General features: G+C 35.1%; 1 protein-coding gene across 1 annotated transcript in view; it reads right to left on the bottom strand.

The window, feature by feature from the left end:
- Positions 1-23,505, bottom strand: part of MAN2A1 (mannosidase alpha class 2A member 1) — a 109,270-nt gene that overhangs the window by 49,496 nt on the left and 36,269 nt on the right. Inside the window, exons 8-12 of the mRNA XM_072360356.1 lie at positions 18,809-18,986; positions 15,984-16,186; positions 9,607-9,792; positions 8,722-8,836; positions 6,625-6,692 (exon numbers count right to left, since the gene is read on the bottom strand). Of these exons, the coding sequence (XP_072216457.1) occupies positions 6,625-6,692; positions 8,722-8,836; positions 9,607-9,792; positions 15,984-16,186; positions 18,809-18,986 (750 nt within the window). The remainder of the gene's footprint in view (positions 1-6,624; positions 6,693-8,721; positions 8,837-9,606; positions 9,793-15,983; positions 16,187-18,808; positions 18,987-23,505) is intronic.

Genomic DNA, 23,505 nt, shown 5'->3' with positions numbered 1-23,505 from the left:
ATTCCACAAAAAGCTCCTGAATGCAAATAACTGCAAATAAAAGCTGCCTTTTACTTCTCGATAGATAATAAAATTTTTTAACAATTTGGAAATGAATCACAGTGCTCTGTTTTTAAGATCTATTACATACAAGCAGATCCTCATCCCTTAGTTTACTTGTTTCACTTCAGAGTTCCCTAATAAAACTCGTAACGAAGTGACGGTGCTCTTCCAGCTGCCAGTTCCAAGCAGCCTATGTATAATCCACATAAACAGTACAAAACTCAATAGAATGAAAATTGAAATCTCTTCAAACACTTGTGACACTAAAGAAGGAGTGAGAATTAAGGTGCAGCTAACTTTTTCACACCTTTCATCCCCTCTCCTTTCTGACTCTGAATGAAGAATTTCCCCTTTTTGGTCACAAAGACTGCTGCACAGCCACATTCTACCTATGAAGCCCAGTGATTTTACCTGTTCTTTTATCTGTTTCAAAATCACTATCCCTATTAGAATGATTTTTACCTGGACTTTTATTTCATGTTGATGTCAATTGATGTTTCACAATTCAGATGTCTGAGCCACCCTGTGTCAGCTAAGTTCCTCTCTGCTCTGACACCAGGTTGGTGTTCATACAAATCTAAACATTCCATTAGTCTAAAAGACCTTGAGTTTATAACACAGAACCTGTTAATCACCTGAAATCTAGCAAACTGCTCAGCCACAGATGAACACAGAGATTAACACTTTAATATATTTAAAAAAAAAAAAATCAGGCTGTTTTCAGTTTAAGCAGACAGTCTTAGAAACTAAAAATATAGCTCTGCATGCATTATCTCAAATGATTTTCTAGTTTCTGACCTGCTCACAGTACTGTGCTAAGAACACAAAAGCATAATTAAGAATTGTTAACAGAATAAAACTCTCTTAAGGCTTCACTGAATGACCATTCATCCTATCCACCTCCCTCACCATCAGCAACACAGAAGTTATAATGAGAACATGTTTGAGAACAATGCTATCACTACTTCATCCAATTAAAAATGAAAAGGGTACTGTTTTTCACAGGGAAGAAGAATACTCATTAACAGCATACAAACTCCCACAAATATTTTTGGCATCATTTTAAAAGCTACTGTATTCTTCCTTGTTTTCTCTGAAGTTTTCCCACTCCACCATCATCATTTTAAATAATGCCTGTTTCAGCTGCCTTTCCCCCTCCCACCAAATGTTTTAATACTTAACTAGGGATACACAGGCATACAAACATACGTGCCTTACCTTAGAACACATGAACATATAAAATGTAATTAAATGTATTTGATTAAAATGTCAAATGCTATCAGAACATCCTGTCCCCGAAACAACACTAAGTAACTGTCTGGACTGCAGTAACATAGGCAAAAGAGGTTAAAAAAACAAACAAACAAACAAAAAACACAACAAAAACAATCCTTTGAAGTGAAAATTGCCAAGGAAGAATATTAAAATACTATTCCAATCCATGGTGACCTTCTTAGCTCAGAAAGAAGTTCCTTTTCTGTGAAGCTTTAATCAATCGCATGACATCATGAGACTAGCTTTTCCTATTATCAACAAATGAAAACAAGATTTCCATACCAGCTGAATTTCTTCCTGAAAAATTCAGGAAAATTCAGGAAATTCCTGAAATTCAGCAGCAACATACATGATGCCAAGTGGGGCTTTGTACAAGCTTTAACTTTTGTACATGCATTTCTTATCTTGTATTGTACATATTAACTCAGCTTTGATTCCACAGTATGACAAAATGTTGAGAAAGCAGTGGATATACTTGTCTGCTGAATTCATGAGAGGCATCTAACCCACAAAATCTTACACTACAATTAAAAAAGTGGATGTGATATGATAGGATGTACACAACTTACATCAAAACACTGTTGACTAAAACCTGAAAACATAACCTGTTACCAGACAATGAAACAGGGATAATGGCAGAGATTCATTTCATCTCCTCAATTTGGGGAAAAAAATAAGAAAAAATGAACCTTTCTCTCACAAACTGGATATCACTAGAATACTTGGCTCTTTAAAACATCTCCAAAGAAATAACAGATCACATTATAAATACTGTATATCCTATTTAGAATTAATACCCTGGGATTCTCTCCTAGGTTAGCCATTTTTTTCCAAACAATTATACTAAATAATTCAAGCTGATACAGAGAACCGATTCAGGTATTTGGCCATATATTGCATTAGCATGCAATCCTGTCTCCAGGTAATACAGTGAACAACTGACTAGGATATCTTGCCACCCATAATATTAATGTACCCTTCAGCAACAACGTTAACCAAACTGGTGGCAAGAAGTTAATCCTCCCGTAATGGTCTCTTAACATTTAGAAAACAGCCTCTGGCAGACTTGCCCCAAGAAGTAAGGACCGTATTTAAGAACAGCACTCTTAGCAGAAGTATGAAGCTAAAACTGAAGAATACATGCACAGGAACCATCCCTAAGGATGTTACTATAGAAATTGCTAATTTCACAACAGAATAAAAGTAGTTCTGCATCTGGTTGGATATTACCTTGAGAAAGTTTTGTTTTCCAGATGGAAGCTACAGTCTTTCAAAAACCATGAAGCTTCTGTTTGTTTATACATTAAATAATCACATCAAGTCTCACATGCAGAGCATGGCATTAATATCATCAGTTTCAGCTTTATTTGCTTATTTAAAGCAAGTAAACTGAAGGATTCTGTCACAGATTAAATAGTATCTCCTTTTGAAAACAGTCTCTAATCTAGGAGAAAAAAAACCACAACAATGGTTTAAACTTTACTGATTTCCTTTGAATTCCTGAGAGTCTTAATTACCCTGGATTCTCTCATTCAGTCATAACAACATGCGGGAAAAGGACCAACATAACCAGAAGTCATTTCATGAATTCTCCACAAGGAAACAAGCAGGGGAAAAATCATAGAGCAGTTTTTAGCTACCCTTACACATTAAAAATAAAAAATAAAGTAACAGTAAACACAATTCTTTATTTAAACTGCCTAAGAAGAAACAGAAGTCTAAGCTAGGCATGCTAAGTCCACACATTTTTAACAAAACTGAAAAACAATGAAATGGTGTGTCTGCTAAGGAGAAACTAACAAAACAAAATACATCAAATGCTAGACCCTTATGGAACCCCAAATCAGGCATGAGAATGTCATACAGAATGAGACTGATCCTAAATCTTTTCAAAACATACCACAGAACCTGAAGGTTTTCATACTCCGGATTTTGAAAAGCCTTTCTCAAAATCTCTTACGTTTTGCCTCTCCTTGAACCTCCACCTTAATTGTATTGCCCAGTCTTTCACTTGATGACAGTACGTTTACTACACAGACATTTTTACTGTCCATATGCATTAAAGTAGCAAGATGATGTCAAAAAAACCTGTCAGTTCACTAAATCTAGAAGTACTACATTGTTGAGTTCTGGTGTTTCTAAAAGCAACATCGGAATTAAAAAGTGAACTGTGATACAGCTCTTCCAGTTACGTGTGGATTCTGTTTTCTTCTATTTTTCTTCTTTCTTATATTCTATTATTTCCTTTAAGTGGAACAGCACTGAACAGCATCAGCAAAGGTTGACTAGCAGAATCAAACTCCATAACCCTAAAGTAGTTACTTTCTCTCCCTTGCTGGGTGCCCTTCTCTCAGCCTTCAAAGTAACGACAGATCTTTTCAACTAAATTCTCATCCAAGTAACAGTGTTCACAAAACACCACTCAAGTAGCTGTAACTACACAAAGAATTACATACGTAAGGGGAATAGAGGAGTACTGTCAAAATCTTACCTTATTAACATCTGGTATTTAATGAGTGTTTCAGGGTTTGTTTGGTTGTCTCCTTCTCCCCAGTTCATTAAGTATTTAAAAGGGGTTTCATTAATTCACTAGGCTATAATTTCAGCACTCAAATGTCTGATCATAGGACCACTCAGTGTTCCAAAACAGAGTGTCACAGTAAGATATTAAATACTTTAAAAAAAAGCAAAACTTTTTTGTTGTTGTTAAAGATTCAGAAAAAGGTAGCAAAAGTACACTACAGACAAATGAGATGTATACGGGAGGTGCAAAGTAACACCGAACATACTAGAAGTGATACCTTCTAGGAACTAACTCAAAAGACACTTCTCATTTACACAACTGGAAGGAACTTTGTACTAGAACAATAACTACTGAAAATCAGAATTTTTTCTCTTCTTCCATGCAACTAAGTTGTATGAGCTCTTGTGTACAGTCTGTCCAACCATTTTTCTGCATTTACTACTGTATTTAGCTATCAAGAACAGCGAGAAGAACTAAAAGGAAGACTGAACAAGAGGCAAAAGTATACAATCAATCACTTTCCTGTTGAACATCAGATTTGAAACTGAAAACATCAGGACTAATTATAGAGATTCAAAAGAAAATATGAGTATCCTATCAGTAGTCTATTTCTCTAAATCTATGATATGAACCCAAATACTGTAAGAATGATAAATTGAGTATACAAATATTTTTAAAGACCTTGACATGAAAATGTGAAACTACAAAAAGCTAAATATTCAGCCAATTAAAAAGAAGTAACACATCAACAGTTACACTGACATAACCTCCATCTCCAGTAACGGCATATTCCAGTAATGGCATATAACACTGGAAACGTAAGAAATTGAGAGATTTTATGCCACTGACAGGAACAATACAGAAAACAGAACTTCTAATTAGAAAATAGGTTCATCTTCGAAATTTCAATATCTGCGTTTTAAACACGGGAACCCTTAATAATAATTTATGAAGTTGCATTATGGATTGTATTGGAATAAAACAGCTCTCTAGGTAAGTCATATAGGTAATCAAAGAATTCATATATATACACAATCAAAAGTTGCTGTCTTAGCTAATATATCGCCTTCCACAATGGTAACAGTCTTAACGGAGTTTCAGAATACAGAGATATGAGACTAAGCTCATCTTTTAAAGAGAAGCATACATATATTCCAACGAAAACCTTAACAACAGTGGAAACATACAGTACTGTATATTTAAGCGTTACTCTGAAGTTTTTTAAAACAGAAAGTCATTACGAAAAGGAAGGAAGTTTTCAGGCATCAATAACAATATTACCTTGTCATTCTTCTCCTGCCATTTACAATTTACAATACCAGAAAAGTTAAAAAATGGCAGAACTTTTCCAACATTATCTTTTTCTTAGACAGCTACAACAAGTTCAGAGAACAATAGTAAGAGGCTCCTAGGGTAGTATTAATTTTATAATAAAGATGTTTAACATCTTTATCTGCTCAATATATAACTACAAATAAAAAATAAAATGGAATTGCTTGAAATGCACTGACATCCAAGAGGGCAAAAAAAATTACTTAAGCATACTGTGCAGAAAGAGAAGTGGCACACTGGATGCAAACAAAAGAGCTGGCAGGAAACAGGAGAAAGGTAGGTGAAATTTCAACAGCTAAAGCAGGCAGGGAAAGCAGAAGTGTTCATATTATATTTAAATAGCAAGAACAACTTGCTTCCAGACAAGTAAATGTTTATTACAGTATCTATAATGCTCTACAAGAGAAGATTTTTAGAGAGATGTTTTGAAAAATGTGAAATAATTAGTTAAATAAATAGGCATTTATTTTTAACCATTTTGGACAACAAACTTAAAATAAACTATTCAACATCCATCCAGTCCATAAAGAGTCAAAAATTCGTACTAAAAAAAAGTTTCCAAGTTTACATGACAATCCTACAGACTAGTTTTTATCAAAACTGTACATACATACACACACATTATATGCATTTAACTTCAGAGGACTGAAGACAGCATCCTCCAAAGGCTCACGAGGACCAAACTCTTATTTTTCTTGTTAGAATCTCTGAATAGCAACTGTTATAATAGTCCGTCACCTCCGTGAGTTAGGCAAGCATTATTAGCTTGCTGCTTGCCAGAAACAGGGAAATCAGATACCAAGATCAGAAAAATGACATTCATTACTTTTAAACTAATCCTAAATCTCTTGTTTTGTAAGAACAAACTACCCTTGCATTACTTTACTGATAAACAAATCAGCTCTCATATCCATACATCTTACTCACTTTATTTAGATGAATTAGTCTTAGTGAATGTCTTAGTTATTTGAGTTCGGATACTGAATTTTTATAGGAAAAGAATCAAGAATCTTTACTAGAGTGGAAACTTGGAAGAAAAAACACAGATTCAAAATTGACTCTTTAAAGGTACACACTTATATATTGTGATTTTTAGGCCTTACAAAAATTCACGATGCAATCCGATCAGGTGTAATTATGTTCCATCAACATTTTGTTGCTCTCAGTCATCATTTATTAAGAATTACAATGCTGCTAAAGCATATAGTAATCAGACTACTTCACTTGCTGCAGATGAATTAGTGCAACGGGAGAAACTTCCATAAACTGAAAGAATGTTGTCCTCTTTCAAACAGACAAAATAACATCAGCATAACATGCTACACTGCATTGTACCTTTATTTAAAAGGAAAATCAGAAAATAATGCAGCAGTATAAAAGCTACCAGTTAGTGGAGAAAACAGGTATTACTAAAAGAATCTCAGACACCAAGTAACATGTCAATTATTTACCTTGGTTGCGATGTCAGCTTTATAACTGTCTTGTGTGGCAAAGAATCTTGGGAAGACTGAACATCATCCTACAAGATACCAATTATGAATTAGCTTTTGAATACACTAATACGTACTAGTTATATATAATATGTATGACATATAATATATAAAGATACTCCTCCTCAGGGTCTGTTGGAATAGAACAAGAAAAAATAGTTTCAAGCATAAAAAGAGTAGATCTAGTTTAGACATAAGGAAAAAGACTTCTACAGTGAGGGTGGTGAGGCTGTATCAGGCTCAGAGCTACCTGATTTTGCATTGGATGTCCCCGTTCATTGCAGGAGAGCTGGACCAAATGACTAGATGACTTTCAACTTTAAAGATTCTATGATTCTGTGATTGTATGATATGAGTTTTGTTGACTACACAAACTTTATGAAGTACAGTAACATGCTAGCCATACCATAAATAGAACCCTGACTTAGCATATTACACAGATGATGTCTTCTCAGAAAGAGATGTGTAATTTTTATGGTTCAGACACAGAATCAGTAAAGATTTTGATGTATTTAATACTGACAGAAGAAGCCTTCACAGAATTCAGTGAGAAATCTTTGCTTCTATTAATGTCTGTTATTATTATTAACCAATATCAAAAAACTCCATGTTTTCATCCCTGCGTGCCAAATGTTGTTATCACCAACCTCCTTCAAAATCTGCAAACAGCTACACAATAGCAAGCTTCTACTTAATCAAAGAAGTCCTATAATCCTCTATTTTTGTCACACAGACTTCAAGGCTAGTCTTCTGACAGATCTTGTCATAAATAAATCTTCAAAAGCAGTTTAAGGGTGTGTTTGACTTTTATATGACATAAGCTTCTTCAAGCGTTGATTCACAGTATACACAAATTCCTGTTTTTCACTAGTTTCTCTTTTCTCTAATACCAGCTTCAGTGAAATTAGGTAGTGATGAGATATTGTTTTCACTGTTAACTTAGTTTTTAAGCAAGAACACAGCTGATCAGTACTGTTTCATTTGCATTAGATTGTATAATTGTGACAGCTACAGAAGTAGCAACTGAAGTGAAAAGGCTTCCAGATCCAGAGAATACTTCAAAAAACACTCAATAAAAATGCTTTTCACATCAAACTATTGCCACATATATGAAAGCTTTTGTTCTGCACCCAATTAAACAATACTATGTACAGGGCTGATCCAATCAGTTGCGTTGGCTACTCCAAAAGCACTGCCTCCTGCTTTATTGTGCTGGCCCGCAATGTCAGAGGTCAATATGAATGTTGGTGGCATAGGGATAGGAGGGTTTATGGGAAGTATGGGAATATTAGGCTTATTATATGCTTTACATATATATGATAAAGTGTTTACATATATACATGAACATAAAGCATCTCAGTTTCAGTCTAATATGGGTGCAGCAATTCCTAAGATTATCTAGCCATAGAAGTGGACAGCATGTGCTTGGAAAGGGGAAAAATTAAGAATACTGAAAGTAAACAGTATTAGCAAGAGCCTTTCTTTAGGGTGTTCTCCATAAAGCAAGTCTCAGAACGATGGATGAACATCCACTCCTGACTAACTTCAGTAGATTCTTGTTTACAACGAGCTCAGCTAAAGAAAAAAGCACAAGGCTTGTCCAGACTTTGTCCTGAAAATCTGGTTTGGACTTCCACTCAAGACAAAACTATTGTAAGAAAAAAAATTCTAAACAACCAGCCATGTCAGATTACAGAACTGCACACTGCTACATATTCATGCATTACACCTATACTCTACGCTCCCAAAATTACCAACAAATACAATTTGTAAGAAAATCTGAACACTCAATTTAAATATGTCATTCATAATGTGGGAAAAAAAAAAAAAAAAGCCCAATTATTGTTGTGAACTTCTTTTCAGCATCAAGAACTGAAGTTTCCACCTTTTATTTTCCAACATCTTCCGTATGAACGGTGGAAAGAAGGTTCTTGACCAATTTTTGCCAGCAAATTTCAATCTGACCTTTCCCAGGCCACTCAACTGTATTGAAAAGACAATACTCTCTTTTTTTTTTTTTTTTTTTTTTTTTGGAAAAAATGAAGAAATATAGCTTACCATCTTAAGGAATGGAGTTGATGTATCATAGTTGTAAGCACCTTTATCCTTCAGGATGAGAATATGAGCAGAGTCAGTTATCACTTTCTTTAAGTTCATTAGAGAATGGAAAAGCCTGTTATAATTTTTGAAGTAGTGTTAGTTCTCAGAAATAGTTTTCTGTCATTTATGCTGAGTTATTTTCCTACTTTGCGTTTTTTCACGCCACTATCATACCACAAAATGTTTGCCCCCATACTACCATTATTTTACAAAATGTTAATCTTAGGGAAGTTTGCGTTTTATATTTTTCATTTCCAATATCTGAAGTGAAGATTGGCCTGAAAATTTGTTCTGAGTAAAGACTGTATTTAAACAGGATTAAAGAAACCATCAGAAACACAAAAATAATTCATTTAAATGATTACCATCACTTCCATTTTCTCAACTGATACGAAGTTCAAAGATTCATAAATATACAGCTCTGTAATTTTAATTGCAAAGTGAAGAAAACCTTTTGTTTTATATCTCACAATGGAGTGCACTGCACTAACTTATACATTTTAATCTGTTTTTTACTGATAAATCAATTTTTTTTTAAATTTAGAGATTGAACCTACTGAGTTCAAAGACTATATCAAAGGCAACTTAAATAGCAATTAATAATCTGTTTAACAGACATGCTGAACCACCAACCAACAATCAAATTTAATAATACTTTCTATTCCAACAGGCAACAATTCTCCTATACAATACAATGCAGACATTGCTGTATCTGATAACAACACACTTTTATAACTGAGCATTTTGCAAGCTGCAGTAAATGTGTACCTATTTTAAATAAACCCTTTTATGAAAAAATAATAGGAAAATGAGATTTAAGTGTATAGATCTATATTAAATTACCTAGTGCCATAATCCACAACTACCCAATCTTTTGCTGTTCCTGTAATAGCATCATGGTGCTGAAAGAGTCCAAGGTTCCTCCTAGCTTCTGTCAGCAATTTATAGTTATCCACTGAAGGAAATACACTCATCTTGTTGTATTTACGGGACTGTATCAAAGCCAAGGAGTAAAGGATCTCAGCTGTTCTGAAATTGTAGAGAAACATGAAATATTTTTAAGGGTTTAAAAAGCAAAATGCAAGACACATTTTACCTAAGTAATAAACATGCACTGACACATCTTTGATCATATCTGGTTCCATGAGATCTTTAAGCATTAATCTATTACTTTCCAGCCAGCTGCTAGCTTCAAATAGTTAGAAATCCTGACTGCACATCATCAACTAGCTTTACACCTTGTAAGCTTTCTGCAACGCCTGTCAGTGATGGACAATAGTTACAGACTAAAATTAGATCACTGTAAAATAGCATAAGGTTTTCAGAAATGTGATATATACAGATCAGACCTTGAAACTAAAACACTAAAGACAGACCGTCTTACAGGAGATGCACAGTTTTTATTTCAAAAAGAAACTATTTAAAAAATAACATTGTTTTGAATACACAAATCTGTAAATCCTATGTAATTTGAAAATACATGTATTTATAAACAAATATATATAAATAAAGGTATTCTATATTTTGTAATTTAAGGAAAATAAATTATCTACATGACTTATGTAATAAATCCACTCTAAATAGTCATCTGATATGTTGGAACTCTGGATACAAAAGGAATCTTACACTGAACACAGTGAAAAGCCCTTTTATCCAATTTCTTATGCTAAAGCTTCTAGCACTATATCATCATCATCAGGTTTCAACTAGTTTCATGATAGTATGAATTTATTTCACAAAAATGATGTAACTGCCAGCTATTCTGAATATCTAACAAAGATTTCTGGATATCATCTGATAACTTCTTCTTATCTCTTCTTCCTAAAATATTAGGGTTCTGTTTTTAAAACTGAACTTTCCTCACAGTTAAAGCAAACCAAGAAGATACGTACTACTAGTGTAAAGTGAAAATAAATAAATAAAAATGTGTATTACTGATACAAATGTAAAACCCTGGATAAACCCTGTATGAAAGATTTTCCTTACTTTTTAATGAGCTTAGCCACTTCCTCTAGAAGGAACACTTTGAACGCTTTTGACTTTGAGGAAAAAATGTGATTCTGCTTTATGGATGTGTCTTTTAGACACAGATTTTTCCTTTCAAGTCTCAGTGTTATTTTAAACAGTAGAATGGTTCAATGGTCTAAGAAGAAGGACACCCAAAAGAGAAACCAATAGTAATACTATACTATATAAAATTTTAACTTAGATGCAACAATTTACATCTTTCAAAAATCTGCCTATGGAAGTCATTTAAAGCCTTGACACGTCTCACATCTATTTCAAACCATAGCGTATTAGAAGCACAACTAAAAGAGTTACTTAAAAATCACCCAGTTTGCTCTAATTTCAATCTGTAATTCCACTTGACACAACACTGAATTAACCAAGTATTACTGGACTGATTTCTTAAAGATTATACCCATTTCATCTTTTGGTCTACTTTATACATAACCTAAATAAATAAATGATTTCACAAAGAGTTTCTGAACTCTCAAGGTATTGCCTTTTCTAGCCATGTGTACAAGCATTTACACATCTTGTTCTTACATGTCATACACACAGGCTAGAGAAGAATGAAAACCTTTCCAGGTACAAGAGCCAACATGCTTTGGCTAAATTCTTAAGAACAAAAGTTTAGCTGAGATTCATCTGCATATCTAGCAGCTTTTGCAGCCATTGAAGTTAACTTCGGCAATGAACTCTGCCCACTATCGAAGTTAAACAAGGCTGTATTCATTGAAGAAGAAAGATACTTATGATAGATCAGTTCTCATTAGCTTATTAGTTATAAAGAAATTAAGCTAAAAATAAAACAATCCTAAGAAAACAGTATTTTTGTATTCTTTAAATACCTTTACAAAAGCACAATGCTTGCAACATTTCAAGTTCTGATTAAAGGTTCAGAAAAGCTTTTAAAAGGGCTTTCGTTTAGCAGAGAAAGAATTTTATTATATTAAAGAAGACTAAAATTGGACACTTTATTCTTGGTCCATTTTTTTTTAATTAGATCACATGAACATCTCAAATCTCAGTAGGTATTTTACTTGAGTTAAGCTGTCAAATACCCAAACTGTTACTTTTATTCCATCTGCCAGAATTGAATTTTCACAGACTTTTAAAGTATTCTAATACGAAAATATAAAGTCACAATTTCTCCTGTATATTGCACCTGGGTATATTTAAAAAAAATAAAAAAGAAGAAACATTTTCTATTTCAACTTCCTACATTTTCAGTAAAAACAGTATGTTTCCATAAATGACTAGCTTTGACTTGCTTGTAGCCTTTACACTTAGTAGTTGCTGCGTCCTGCTAGAATTTGAATTTCAATAAAAACTACCTCCAACATGGAAAGAGTAAAACAGTTAAGCTCAAATCAACAGTCAGATACATGATTATTTCCGCATCCATTCTAGAAGTTCAGCTGTGTGGCAGCCTACAGATAACTAAGAGATGCTGAGCAGTGCTGGCAAAACATTTTAAAAAAAAGCTCAGCTGAGCATAACAAAGATTAGATCTACTGTTTAAAGCTACTCTGCAAAAGCTAAAATAATTATCTGACAAGCACTTCTGACCTGATTTGCTTCCCCAAGTCTTCATTTCTCACAAAGCAATGACATACAGAAAACGTCTTACAGAGGTTGACAATTTTTCACAGTAGAGAGAGATAATTACTGAAACTGATACCATCCAATCTGAATACTGTTTTACAGTATTTCACAGGAGGCAGCAGATTGATCAAGCAATTTTTTTTTTCTCAAAAAATCTGCCTTACTACAGACATCTAACTACACACAACCTATTAAGCTTTTTTGTTCATCAAAAACATACATAAAAGCATGTCAGTCAAGGTCTTGCAGTGATCAATACAAAAGGTCAAGTCTGAACTATTACCAGCTCTCTTCACCTCCCTCATTTTATCTAGTAAGTAGAAGTGAACTACTGAACATCTGGTAAGCTCAGCAGGCTTTGACCACAGGACCCAGTAATAGGACAAGGAAATCTATGCTGCAAAGCGACTCTATTGGAATACAACTCTCACTTCACAGTCCAGCATCAGACAGCAAAATACTATTTCCAGGGTAAGAATGTAGAAGGGACTATAATTTGGGGTCCCAATGCACCTAATATGCTGGTAGGGCTACATAAAGGAGGATGCCAGCAGCTATCTGGTAGTAGTTCACCAAAGAAGAGCAAACTGGCACATAGATCTATAGCTTTGTCTTTTCCACTGTATGAAAAGTGCTTTAAATCCAATTAATGTGCTAGCAAATACAAAAATATGATTACTTGATATAAATCACTATAACACCAAGCATTTGTGAAATCCAGAAAATGCAACCATGGAGATAAGCAGTTAAAAATTAAAGATGTACAAAAATATTAATAAATTGTTAATAAAAACACTACTTACTACTTAAAAACAGTACTTTTGTGCACGTTTTATTGTGGTAAAGGCTTTCCTGAAGGATATCTAAGTAGAGCTTGTATGGCCTGGTCTCAAAGCACATAAACCAGGCTTTGCAGTCTGGAAGAGGCTGGAGTTAGTGGGCCTTATCAAGGGCTGGAGCCTGCTCACATAACATCAGGTCTCCAACACAGCATGAGCAGGGACAACGTCAAATAAAGGTCAGGAACATCTACCTTTGTTGATCCTCCACCCCTGGACCACAGTGATGGCTGGATGGTGCATGTGCACAGATAGGTAGACAGATAAGGAGAAACACACATCTGGGATCAGGGATAGGAGACGTGCCCTGTGAGGAGAGACTGAAGATACTGGGCTACCTAGTTCAGTGAAGAACAGACCAAGGTGTGATCTCACTGCTCTCTGCAGCAGCCTGAGAAGGGGAAGCACAGGTAGATGCAGGGCTCTGCCCCCGGAGATTGATGGAAACAGCACAAAGCTGCACTATGAGGACGAGTCAGACTCAGCAGGAGGAAAAACTCTTTACCATGAGGGTAGTCAACCACTAAAAGAATCTTCCTAAAGTGACAGTTGATGCTTCATGCCTCTTAGTGTTCAGGAAACATTTGGACAGTGCCCTCAATTATTCTGTTGTGCTTGATGTTTTGGTTAGACATGAACAGTCAGGCAGTTTGACCTGATGATTGCTGCAGATCTCTCAGAACTGAACTATTCTGCTGTTTTTAAATGAACAAACTTACAAAATGAGGGGAAGGAGAAAGAGGAAGGTAATTATTTTATCTGTTTACTACATGGCACGATGAAAAGGGTTTGACGCCTTTACATTTTGCAACTGTTTTTAAGAAGCCTTAGCCAGAGATCTCAATTTCAAATTGCCTCTTCTCAGTAAATTTATTTAAGTGCATCTATTTTCTGATAATAAAACTGAGACTGCAAAACACTCCTAAAATCACTTGTACAAATAAAAAAAAATTCCAGATAAGTAAAGCTAAAACAGAAATCTAATTATATTGTGAACATTCCTTGCAAGCACACCATATCCTACAAAAATTGTTTTGACTCAAATCCCTACATTTCAACAAGACTGTTTCAGCTTTGAAAAATGAGTCCGTAAACAGATAAAAATATATATCTTCAGTGAGAATTTAAAAAAAGAAAAAAAGAAAAATTGTGCAAGAAAACACTTTTAAAAGTAGCATAAAGAATGAAATGCTTCCAAACAGGAAGAGCAAGACATAGGACAGCTATCAGGTACACAACTCCTAGATGACACAGAGTCACAGAATTGTAGTGGTTGGAAGGGACCTCTAGAGATCACTGAGTGCAACCCCCCTGCCAAAGCAGGCTCCCTACACCACGTGGGTGTACAGAAGCAAGAAGAAAAAACTAAGCCAACACTGGAAGCGTTTCAGCATTGAGACGATAAGAAACATAAAACATGAATAAAGAGCATCATTTTAATGAGTTTTTATGAATTATGCATTGATAATTTTCCAAAACCATAATACTACAGAAGCAATTTCCTCATCTTTACTGTAGTATTTTTACATTATCCTGTTAAGGGAACTTGTCCTTGCTTTTTGCCATTCCTTACAGCTCTGGTCTTCTGTCCTTCTTGTTGGCTGTCTTGGTTTCCTTCCTCACTACTTTGAAATTTGTGAAACTTCCTCCTATTCACTACAGTATTTTTGAACTTCTGTAACATATTCTCTTCCTAAAAACCTTTTTAAGTTTCAGGTCCTCAACTTCAAATTTCCTAAGTCTTGCTCTTGATTCCACTTCATTATTTTTCCTGAGATCTGTTGCTCTGTATTACTTGAGTTCAGAGAGAACACTAATAAAGCCAAGTTAATTACAAGATAAACAGACCCTAAAGATGATGTACAAGATGCATCTCAAGTTTGTGAAGCCTACTCTCTGAAATCCTATATATTACACCTTATATATTACACCTTTCTTGCTCCCTCCACCACTGCCATTACAACACACACACACACACAAATGTAATCAGAAATACTTCAAGGATCATTCATCACTGTAAATATTTTCTATAGTCCAAAAGGGTCTGACCTGCACAAAGAGGCTGCACTCCAATACCTATGCTCCAAAAGGTCCTTCCGAAAGACAAAAAAAAATAAAATCTCAGAGTCATTCTTGGCAACAGAACTGCCAAGTTTTGGGAACAGACAAATCACAAATTGGCATCCCGCAAAAATAAGTTCCTGGAGCCATAAATACAGTTTAGTTTTCCTGCAATGCATCTGATCCACAGCTACTACAAGGGAAAACCACTTAATAACTGTGTTAATAGAGCAATAATTATTTTTCCCTCAGAAAAGGTGTAGATACTTTTCACAGCAAGGCAGTTCTTACTGTGATAAGCCCAAGGCAACATGATATCCTTGATTACTTCTAAACTGCCTCTGAAATCCTTCCAAAACTCTGAGGAAGAGACTGATTTGACACTTATCCAGATCCAATACAGAAATATAAAAGCAAGCTACCTAGTACTTCTCATGGATTCAGGACTTGATAGTCACTTGAAGAATACGTAAATTACTTGTATGGACCGAAAAGATATCACTGTATTTCTGCAGACTGGTGAAATTTCAGGTATACTGACTAATCATCATCGCTAACCACTGGGAGGCTACTGCGCTATTTATTACCGCTAAATTTAAAATACAGACTTCCCATCGGTTTTCCACCTAACCAACACACTTATTTACATGTTCACCTCTCTCACATATTAAATAACATGTTATGTATTTATTGGATAACAGTACTTACCGTAAGTAGGATTCTAAGACTCTATCCAGCCGTTTATAGAAGGGTCGTGATGTAAAATATCCACTCCAGTAATGATGATCCCTGTCTGCATAGGTGAAAAAGTCTCCACTTAAAACAGGGAAAAATGAGCTGCTGCTCCTTTCACCCAAATTACTTTCTTTCCGAAGAGCTTCAAAGTAATCTGATAAAGTTCCAAACTGGGCCTGGAAGAAAATTAAAATGACTATAGTTCCAATTTCTTTATTTAGACATATGAAGAGAATGATACTCACACATTCCAGGAATATGTCAGTCTTGAAGAAGAATTGTAACAGAAATCTAAGGTTTCTCTGAGCTCTTTTCAGATGAGGGTAATGATTCTTTCAGACGTTCTTCACGAATTTCATGTTGTAGAAGCATTTTTTCCCCCATTTTAAGTATGCATTAATATCCAAAATACAAGCTAATTCTCAAAAAGGAGTAGAGTATTCTCTTGTGCAAGTCTAATATATGAGCCAAGAATTTCTTCAGTATTATCTAAGTTGACGTCTGGACTAAACAAGAAACTGAATATAATACACCAAAATCTAGAATCTATACCATATGTAGAATTCCAGGCGACTGCTGATCAGAAAATCAAAAATGAATGCCAATAGTTTTGTTTTTTTGTTTTTTATTCTACATTTAAAGAAATTGTTTACGGAGATCTAACATGATGAACAGACAGTACCTCCAAGCTTGATGGGTACAAAGGCAGACTGAACACTACCTTGTGCAACAATTAAAATCCTAGTCATCACAGCTCTTAAGGCAGGATGGTGAACTGTATATATTCTGGGTTCTTAAGAGGTTGAACATAACTTTTTATTTGCCTGCTGAGTTTAAGTTCACTCGGGAAGGTGCAGCAGAGAGTGCAGGGTGCAAGTTCTGCTAAGGTCATATTTCCAAGCATAAATGAACCAATATATTAAATTTACTTTAAAAAAAAAAAAAAAAAAAAAAGAAGAAGCAAAACCCTAAATAAATAAATAAAGAGATGGAAGATAGGGCTAATAGTGCTGCATCTAAACAATGCATCTTAGGTATTGATTTTTTGAATCACAGAATCATAGAATGGCCTGGATTGAAAAGGACCACAATGATCACCTTCTCTCAACCCTGGTGCCATAGGCAGCATCACCAAACACCAGACCAGGCTGCCCAGAGCTACATCCAGTCTGGATTTGAATGCCTACAGGGATGGTGCATCCACAGCCTCCTTGGGTAACCTGTTCCAGTGTGTCACCACTCTCTAAGTAAAAAATTTCCTCCTAATAGCTAACCTAAATCTCCTCTTTGTTCAAAACCATTTCCCCCTTGTCCTATCACTATACACCCTGGTAAACAGTCACCACCCCTCCTGTTTATAAGATTCCTTCAGGCACTAAAGGCCACAATGAGGTCTCTCTGGAGCTTTCTCTTCCCCAAGCTAAACAAATCTTGTTCCCTCAACCTTTCTTCATAGGAGAGGTGCTCCAGCTCTCCGATCATCTTTGTGGCCCTCCTCTGGACCCATTCCAAGAGCTCCATGTCTTTCTTGTGCTGGGGGCCACAGGCCTGGATGCAGTGCTCCAGATAAATATGAATATTAACTTGATTTTTGTGTATAAGTTTTGAAAACCAGAAAAAGGGCTTGCTACTTCACGTGATTCCCAAAGCATTAATCCAGGTGGAAAAGCAAGGGCTAATGAAACCATAATAGCAGACCACTGAGAGCAGAACCTTACAGAAATGGTCCTTGAAGAACATCAGAGACACAGCCCACAGCTTTTGTCCCACTGTTGAATTCGTATAGCTCTGATTAATAGGAAACGAGACAACAGATTATCTATTGCTGTTTGTGCCCAAAGAATAACCACTGGTCAGTCTAGTAAAGCTAGTGATAGCGAGATGACCAAAGAGTATTTTCCAGGTCTATCCCCTTCCCATTGTAACCATTCACATTTGTCATGTCATCCATACCTCATAGGAGACAGATGCTGAAATTCAGCTTTCAGACAAGCTGTGAGCCCAACTAATCATCCTTCTTACACAGAACACTAGTCAAAAAGCAGCAGGAATAACTAATGCACTACTCAGATCTGCAGGATTAGAGTAATGGGGGAGATCTGAGAGAAGTTAGGGTATATACTGTACACACAAACTGAAAAAGAAGTGAAAAAGGTAGACCAGGTTTAAAAAGACTAATTATGGTGGAAAAAAATAGCTATCTCATATCATACGTAAGAAAAAACAAGACTGCTCCACTACCTCTTATTCCCATGCTAAGAGGTGATGAAAAGGTAACAAGAATTCAGAAAGCATATACTGTAGAAGTCTTTGAAGTACACAGTCTAGATAATAGAATGAAAGAATACAGATACCGTCATCTGAACACAGCTATTCTCATCTGATAATTAACCTGACTACAGAAGTATTGAATGACAGATTTTACTGTATTAAACAGTATTATTTTGACAGTAAAAATATGTGCAAACAATAGCCCTTCAGTTAACTTTTTTTCTTTGTTTAGCAGCACCATAGGCCATAAAAACAAGAGGACCCAAGCATAGCAACATAAGTTTCCTAAACTTCCAGTGAGAAAATACAAACAATTATTTCAAATAACAAAGACAAACGCTGAGAGCCTTAAAATAACAAAACTTGAACCCTATGAAATAAAGGATATCTAGTTTGAATATTTTTTTTAGAATTTTTAAGCAGACAGTATTTCTGGGAATGTTTTGCTTTGAAACTACCTGTGTTTTACCATTATATTTCAGAATATTGAGAAAGTTCTCTCCACAAACATGAAGATCTGTATTTACCTTAACGTGCAATTCAGGATGAGAATTCATATAATCAAACAACTTCTGATAATTCTGGTACTGCTGATCCCATTCTGAGCTCTCAACATAACGGAAATCATCGCCTAGTGGAGCCAGCAAAACTTTAGTACGGAAGAGCTTTGACTTCTTTCTGTATTGATCTAAAATCATCCAAGCCCTTCAAAAACAAACAAAATAATTCAGAAAACAGAAGAATAAAGATCAGTATTTCAAATAATTGTATGACATCAAGCTGTGCATTAGAGTGACCGTAAAAAAGACATACAACACACTGTTTCACTTTGTAACTAAAAGCAAGATGCAATTCCCTCTATTGGGGCACCACATTCAATCAACTGTGCTACTTAAATCTTTCAAAAAGCTTATCAAGACCATATAACAGTAGGTTTGTCTGCATCAATTTGCTCCTGTGCCAGAACTAACAGTTTAAATTATGTCTACCTGCTTTATGCTTAGATAACAATCCTAATCCTTTCCAGCCCTTTTTTAAAATAACAAGCAAGCTCTTCTCTTCCCCCTGCTGTAATTCACTCAGACACCTTACTTCATACCTTAGCATCCTTGACAGAATAACTTTCCAGAAATTAATCTTGGAGGAACTTCAGCCTTGCAAATAAAATTACTTTTGGAAGACCACTATTAATAACCACTGTTTCCCCTCCAGCCAACTTCTTTCCTGTCTTAGAGTCAAGCTCTCTTAACCTCAAAAACAGCCTTAAAAAAATAAAATAAAAAAACACACAAAACCAACAAATCAGGTGATTAAAAATAAAAAATAAATTAAAAAAAAAAAAGCAGTGAAATTCTCCTTTGTCATCTACTCAGTTCATTGACAAGGAAAATATGTTTCTGTCATTAAACAGCCATTAAGCAGCAGATTAAGAAGAATAGGAGTTACAAATTTGAAGCCTGGGCTATTGAAAAGGTCAATACCAAAATCTTGAGATGTTTATCCTCTTCAATTAAAGCTGCAGAAATAATTTTATTAGGGAGTACAAATTATAGTAACATGTACAAGTGAACACAAGTAGGAATGAGATGAAGTTTTAAATTGAAAATAGCAGCTAACTCTAGACTCCAATAACCTTTTTCTCCCAGAATTTTAACAGATGTTCTGCCATCATCTAGTTTGAATTTGTTCTCAACAGATAAACATTTCTGTAAGAACTGAAACATATTCAGTACCTTTGAAATCCATAAACCCATATTTGATCAGCAAGTCAGCGTTTGTTCGTTTTCTTATCCGATTTTATAAGTATTGAGTAAACATCTGAATGTATAGTGATGGGAGGAAGACATCAACACAAAACAACTACAGTTCTGCGAACATGAGATTACATACAACTAACAACGCTGCTACAGTAAAGACAGAGAGGGGAGGCAGGAGCATACTTTATAGTTCAGATTACCAAATATTTATCAATATTACCAAGTATTAATATTTGCCATGACATCCAACAGGATGCTGATTTAAATGTGAAGTCTTCCTTCTCATACAACGAATACAACAACTGACATAACAGAAAATTTGGTAATTCTACCTTATAAGAAGCCAGACTAGATTTTTCCATTACACTCTGTTGTTAGGAAGATATTTTAGAGCCTCTTGAAAAGTACAGGACTCCAGGAAAGGTAAGTTACTGGTGTACCGGCCTTTGTTATCTCTTCTCAATGTCCTTCTGTATCTGTTTTTTTCCAAATTCACTGCAGAATTCATTAGTGTTATTTGCCATTACCTTAAAGTACATTTTCTGTAGGATACCTAGATACTTTTAGGGGAGCAGTGAGATCCAGCAAAACCTAGTATCAAACTAGTTCCATTGCAAAGCACCAATGAAAAATCTGATGTAACATGTCAAGTAAATCTTCTTCTAAAAATTCAGGAAAAGTTGCTCTTTAGTAGCTTCCTAAATCACTCTCAGAGGCAGTAGTGAGAAAAAAAATCACCAAAAACCTGCAGGCCAAACTTGCAGAAGATGAAAAATACTTCTGTAGAAAACACAAACACATTCAAAAAAACTTTCACTTTCTGCTCCCTCAGCAAGATATCAGGTAGGCTTTGAGATACATTTACTCTATCCTTCTGAATAAAAATATGAAAACCATATGGATGAATCATGATAAATGCTTTATAGCCATGTAACAATGGCTATATTATAACAGCAGCAACACCATTTTACTGGCTTCTTAAATGGTTAAAAATTCCTGTAACTGTTGACAAAATGCATAATACATTTCTCAATACATCAACATAATATTAATAGGCCAAATCAGTAACAACATCAACAATAAAAACAATTGACAAGGGTGGTTCTCCCGCTGTTAACAAAGGAGGAGCAGCAGTCTGTGGAAATCAGAAGAAATTTTGCAGCAGCTAATAGCTATTCCGATATGACACATTGATAATAGGGACTGTGAAGTCACGACTTAAGCCCATACAACACATTAAGCATGAGATTCTCACTCTTCGCTCTATAACCTCAACTAGAAGACAAAAATATTTGGTTCATCCGCAGCTTGCTATACAGGTGATTTTGTGAAGGAGATTTTTATGCATGGTAAGTATTTCCTGCTAGGCTGCCAACCTAAGAGTCTGAGATCAAAAGCGAACACTAATGCCACGTAAGCATTTTAATTAATTGAAGCACTGGAATAGGCTCCCCAGGGAAGTAGTTGAGTCACCATCCCTGGGTGTGTTTAAAAACCATCTGGATGTGGTGCTCAGGGACACAACTTAGCAGAGGGTTGTTAGTAAGGCCGGCATGGTTAGGTGACGGTTGGACTCTATGATCTTGAAAGTCTTTTCCAACCTGAGTGATTCTGCGTCTCTAATACTACTTGTCAGTTCCACATTGAGCAATGTCACCAATTATAAAGAGAAAAAAAAACTGAAAATGGCTTCCGAGCAGTAAGGGAAGAGAAAGAAAGTCCATTTTTCATGCCTGTAGAGTACCAAGTGTACAATTTTGCGGTTCTAATTCTTTCCTGTATCTATAAATGGGAAAGAGATGTTCATCAAAACAAGCTATGCTTCCTCAAACAAAACAATTCAATTCCATTCAAGGAGAGGGAAAAGAAAAAAAAAAAAAGAAAGCTGTATTTTCTTGCAAGTATGACTAATCTTTTAAATCAGGCACAAGTTGTTTGCTTAAAAGCTAGAACTTCAAAATATAGATGACCGTATGGTTGAAAGACTAGGCACGTACAATCTTTATAACCAATGTTGTTTTGCGGTATATTTTGAAAAGGACAGGCTTTCAATTAGGCTGTTCTCTCATTCCTTGCTTTAATTGCAATTAACTTCCAGGGCAACTATAAATCCAACAGCTACTAGCCTGAAGTTCTCAATCAAATATTTCTTTAGAATGCACATAAAGCCATAACAGTATTGAAATCAAAAGCAACCCCAACTGAATATTTGAGATGTCTTTCATCAATTAAATTGCAATTCTAGCATTGATTAAAGGTCAGTGATGTAAACCCTGACTCTAAATTTAATGAATCAAACACTACCTTATTCAGATTCATGTAGCAGAGATCTCCTATATCTTTTTTCAGTCTCAAGAAACAAACCAGAAATGGAGAGATATGACTGTGCTACAGACCTTTGCCTTGGAAAGCTCATGGCATACAGATTTTCCTACTACTCCTGTATTTCCCACATCTTTTCTCCATAAAGAACTGTAAAACTTCTGTTACATAGGCTCAATCAGAAAAGTTTGTTTTCTAAAATATTCCAACATTTTCTTTAAATGAGTAATACTTCCAGCATTCTCCAGAAAACCAGTATCTCCTATATTTTATTGGAGTTATTTGAACTCCATAATTTCCACTATTAAAGTGGAAATTCCTATGCTCTTTTTTATTTTACAAATGAAAAGAAGCCAGGCTCTGAACACAAAGACAATTAGTCAATTTCACTTTCTCCTTAGACAGTATCTACCAACCTGTTGCAATTCTATGCTAAGACACCAGAATGTATCTACACTTGCCAATTATCTACTGAAAAGTTTTTGAGACTATAGTGAGACTTGAGATACTCCAACTTGATCACACCTTCACAAAATATTTTCCACTCATTTTTCATCAACTCCATGTAACATGATGAAAGAACCATTTCTTACACAAGGTCTAATTTAAATTGCTACGCAAAAGTGGCATCCTGGATGCTCCCAGATGAGACTTAAAAATAAATAAATAAAATAAATAAATTCAAACTGGCTTTCCATTTCATCCTCATTTTATCTTTGTTAAACCATTTGTCACTCATACATACATTTGTTGCAACAAATTGAGTCACATAATCAAGCTTTTTCAGTATGTAACAGGGACTTAAGTACACATGAGCTTTTCCTTACTACTGATAAGTACTCAGTAAGTAATTTTTTTTTAACCTGTACTCAATCATAACTATTGCTCTCTCGTCACTTTCACCTTTCATTTTTCTACTTTCAAATAAAACTACCTTCTTCCTGTCATCATTTCTAGTTCTAAGAGATGACAGTTTTGATATATGTAATTTTTTTAATGTTACAAATCACATTTCTGATGACAGTAGCTCACTTTTAATCATCAGCATCTAGACTAAAACTTTAAAGTCACCCTCCTATTTTTAACATGTCATACTCAACAACCTGCAATAATTTTGAACACCTCCATAGACTTCTCTTGTATGC

The sequence above is a fragment of the Excalfactoria chinensis genome, chromosome Z, assembly GCF_039878825.1.
Source record: "Excalfactoria chinensis isolate bCotChi1 chromosome Z, bCotChi1.hap2, whole genome shotgun sequence".
Lineage (NCBI taxonomy): Eukaryota > Metazoa > Chordata > Aves > Galliformes > Phasianidae > Excalfactoria > Excalfactoria chinensis.
Note: the sequence above shows the minus strand (reverse complement) of the source record. Positions and strands in the feature narration are given on the sequence as shown.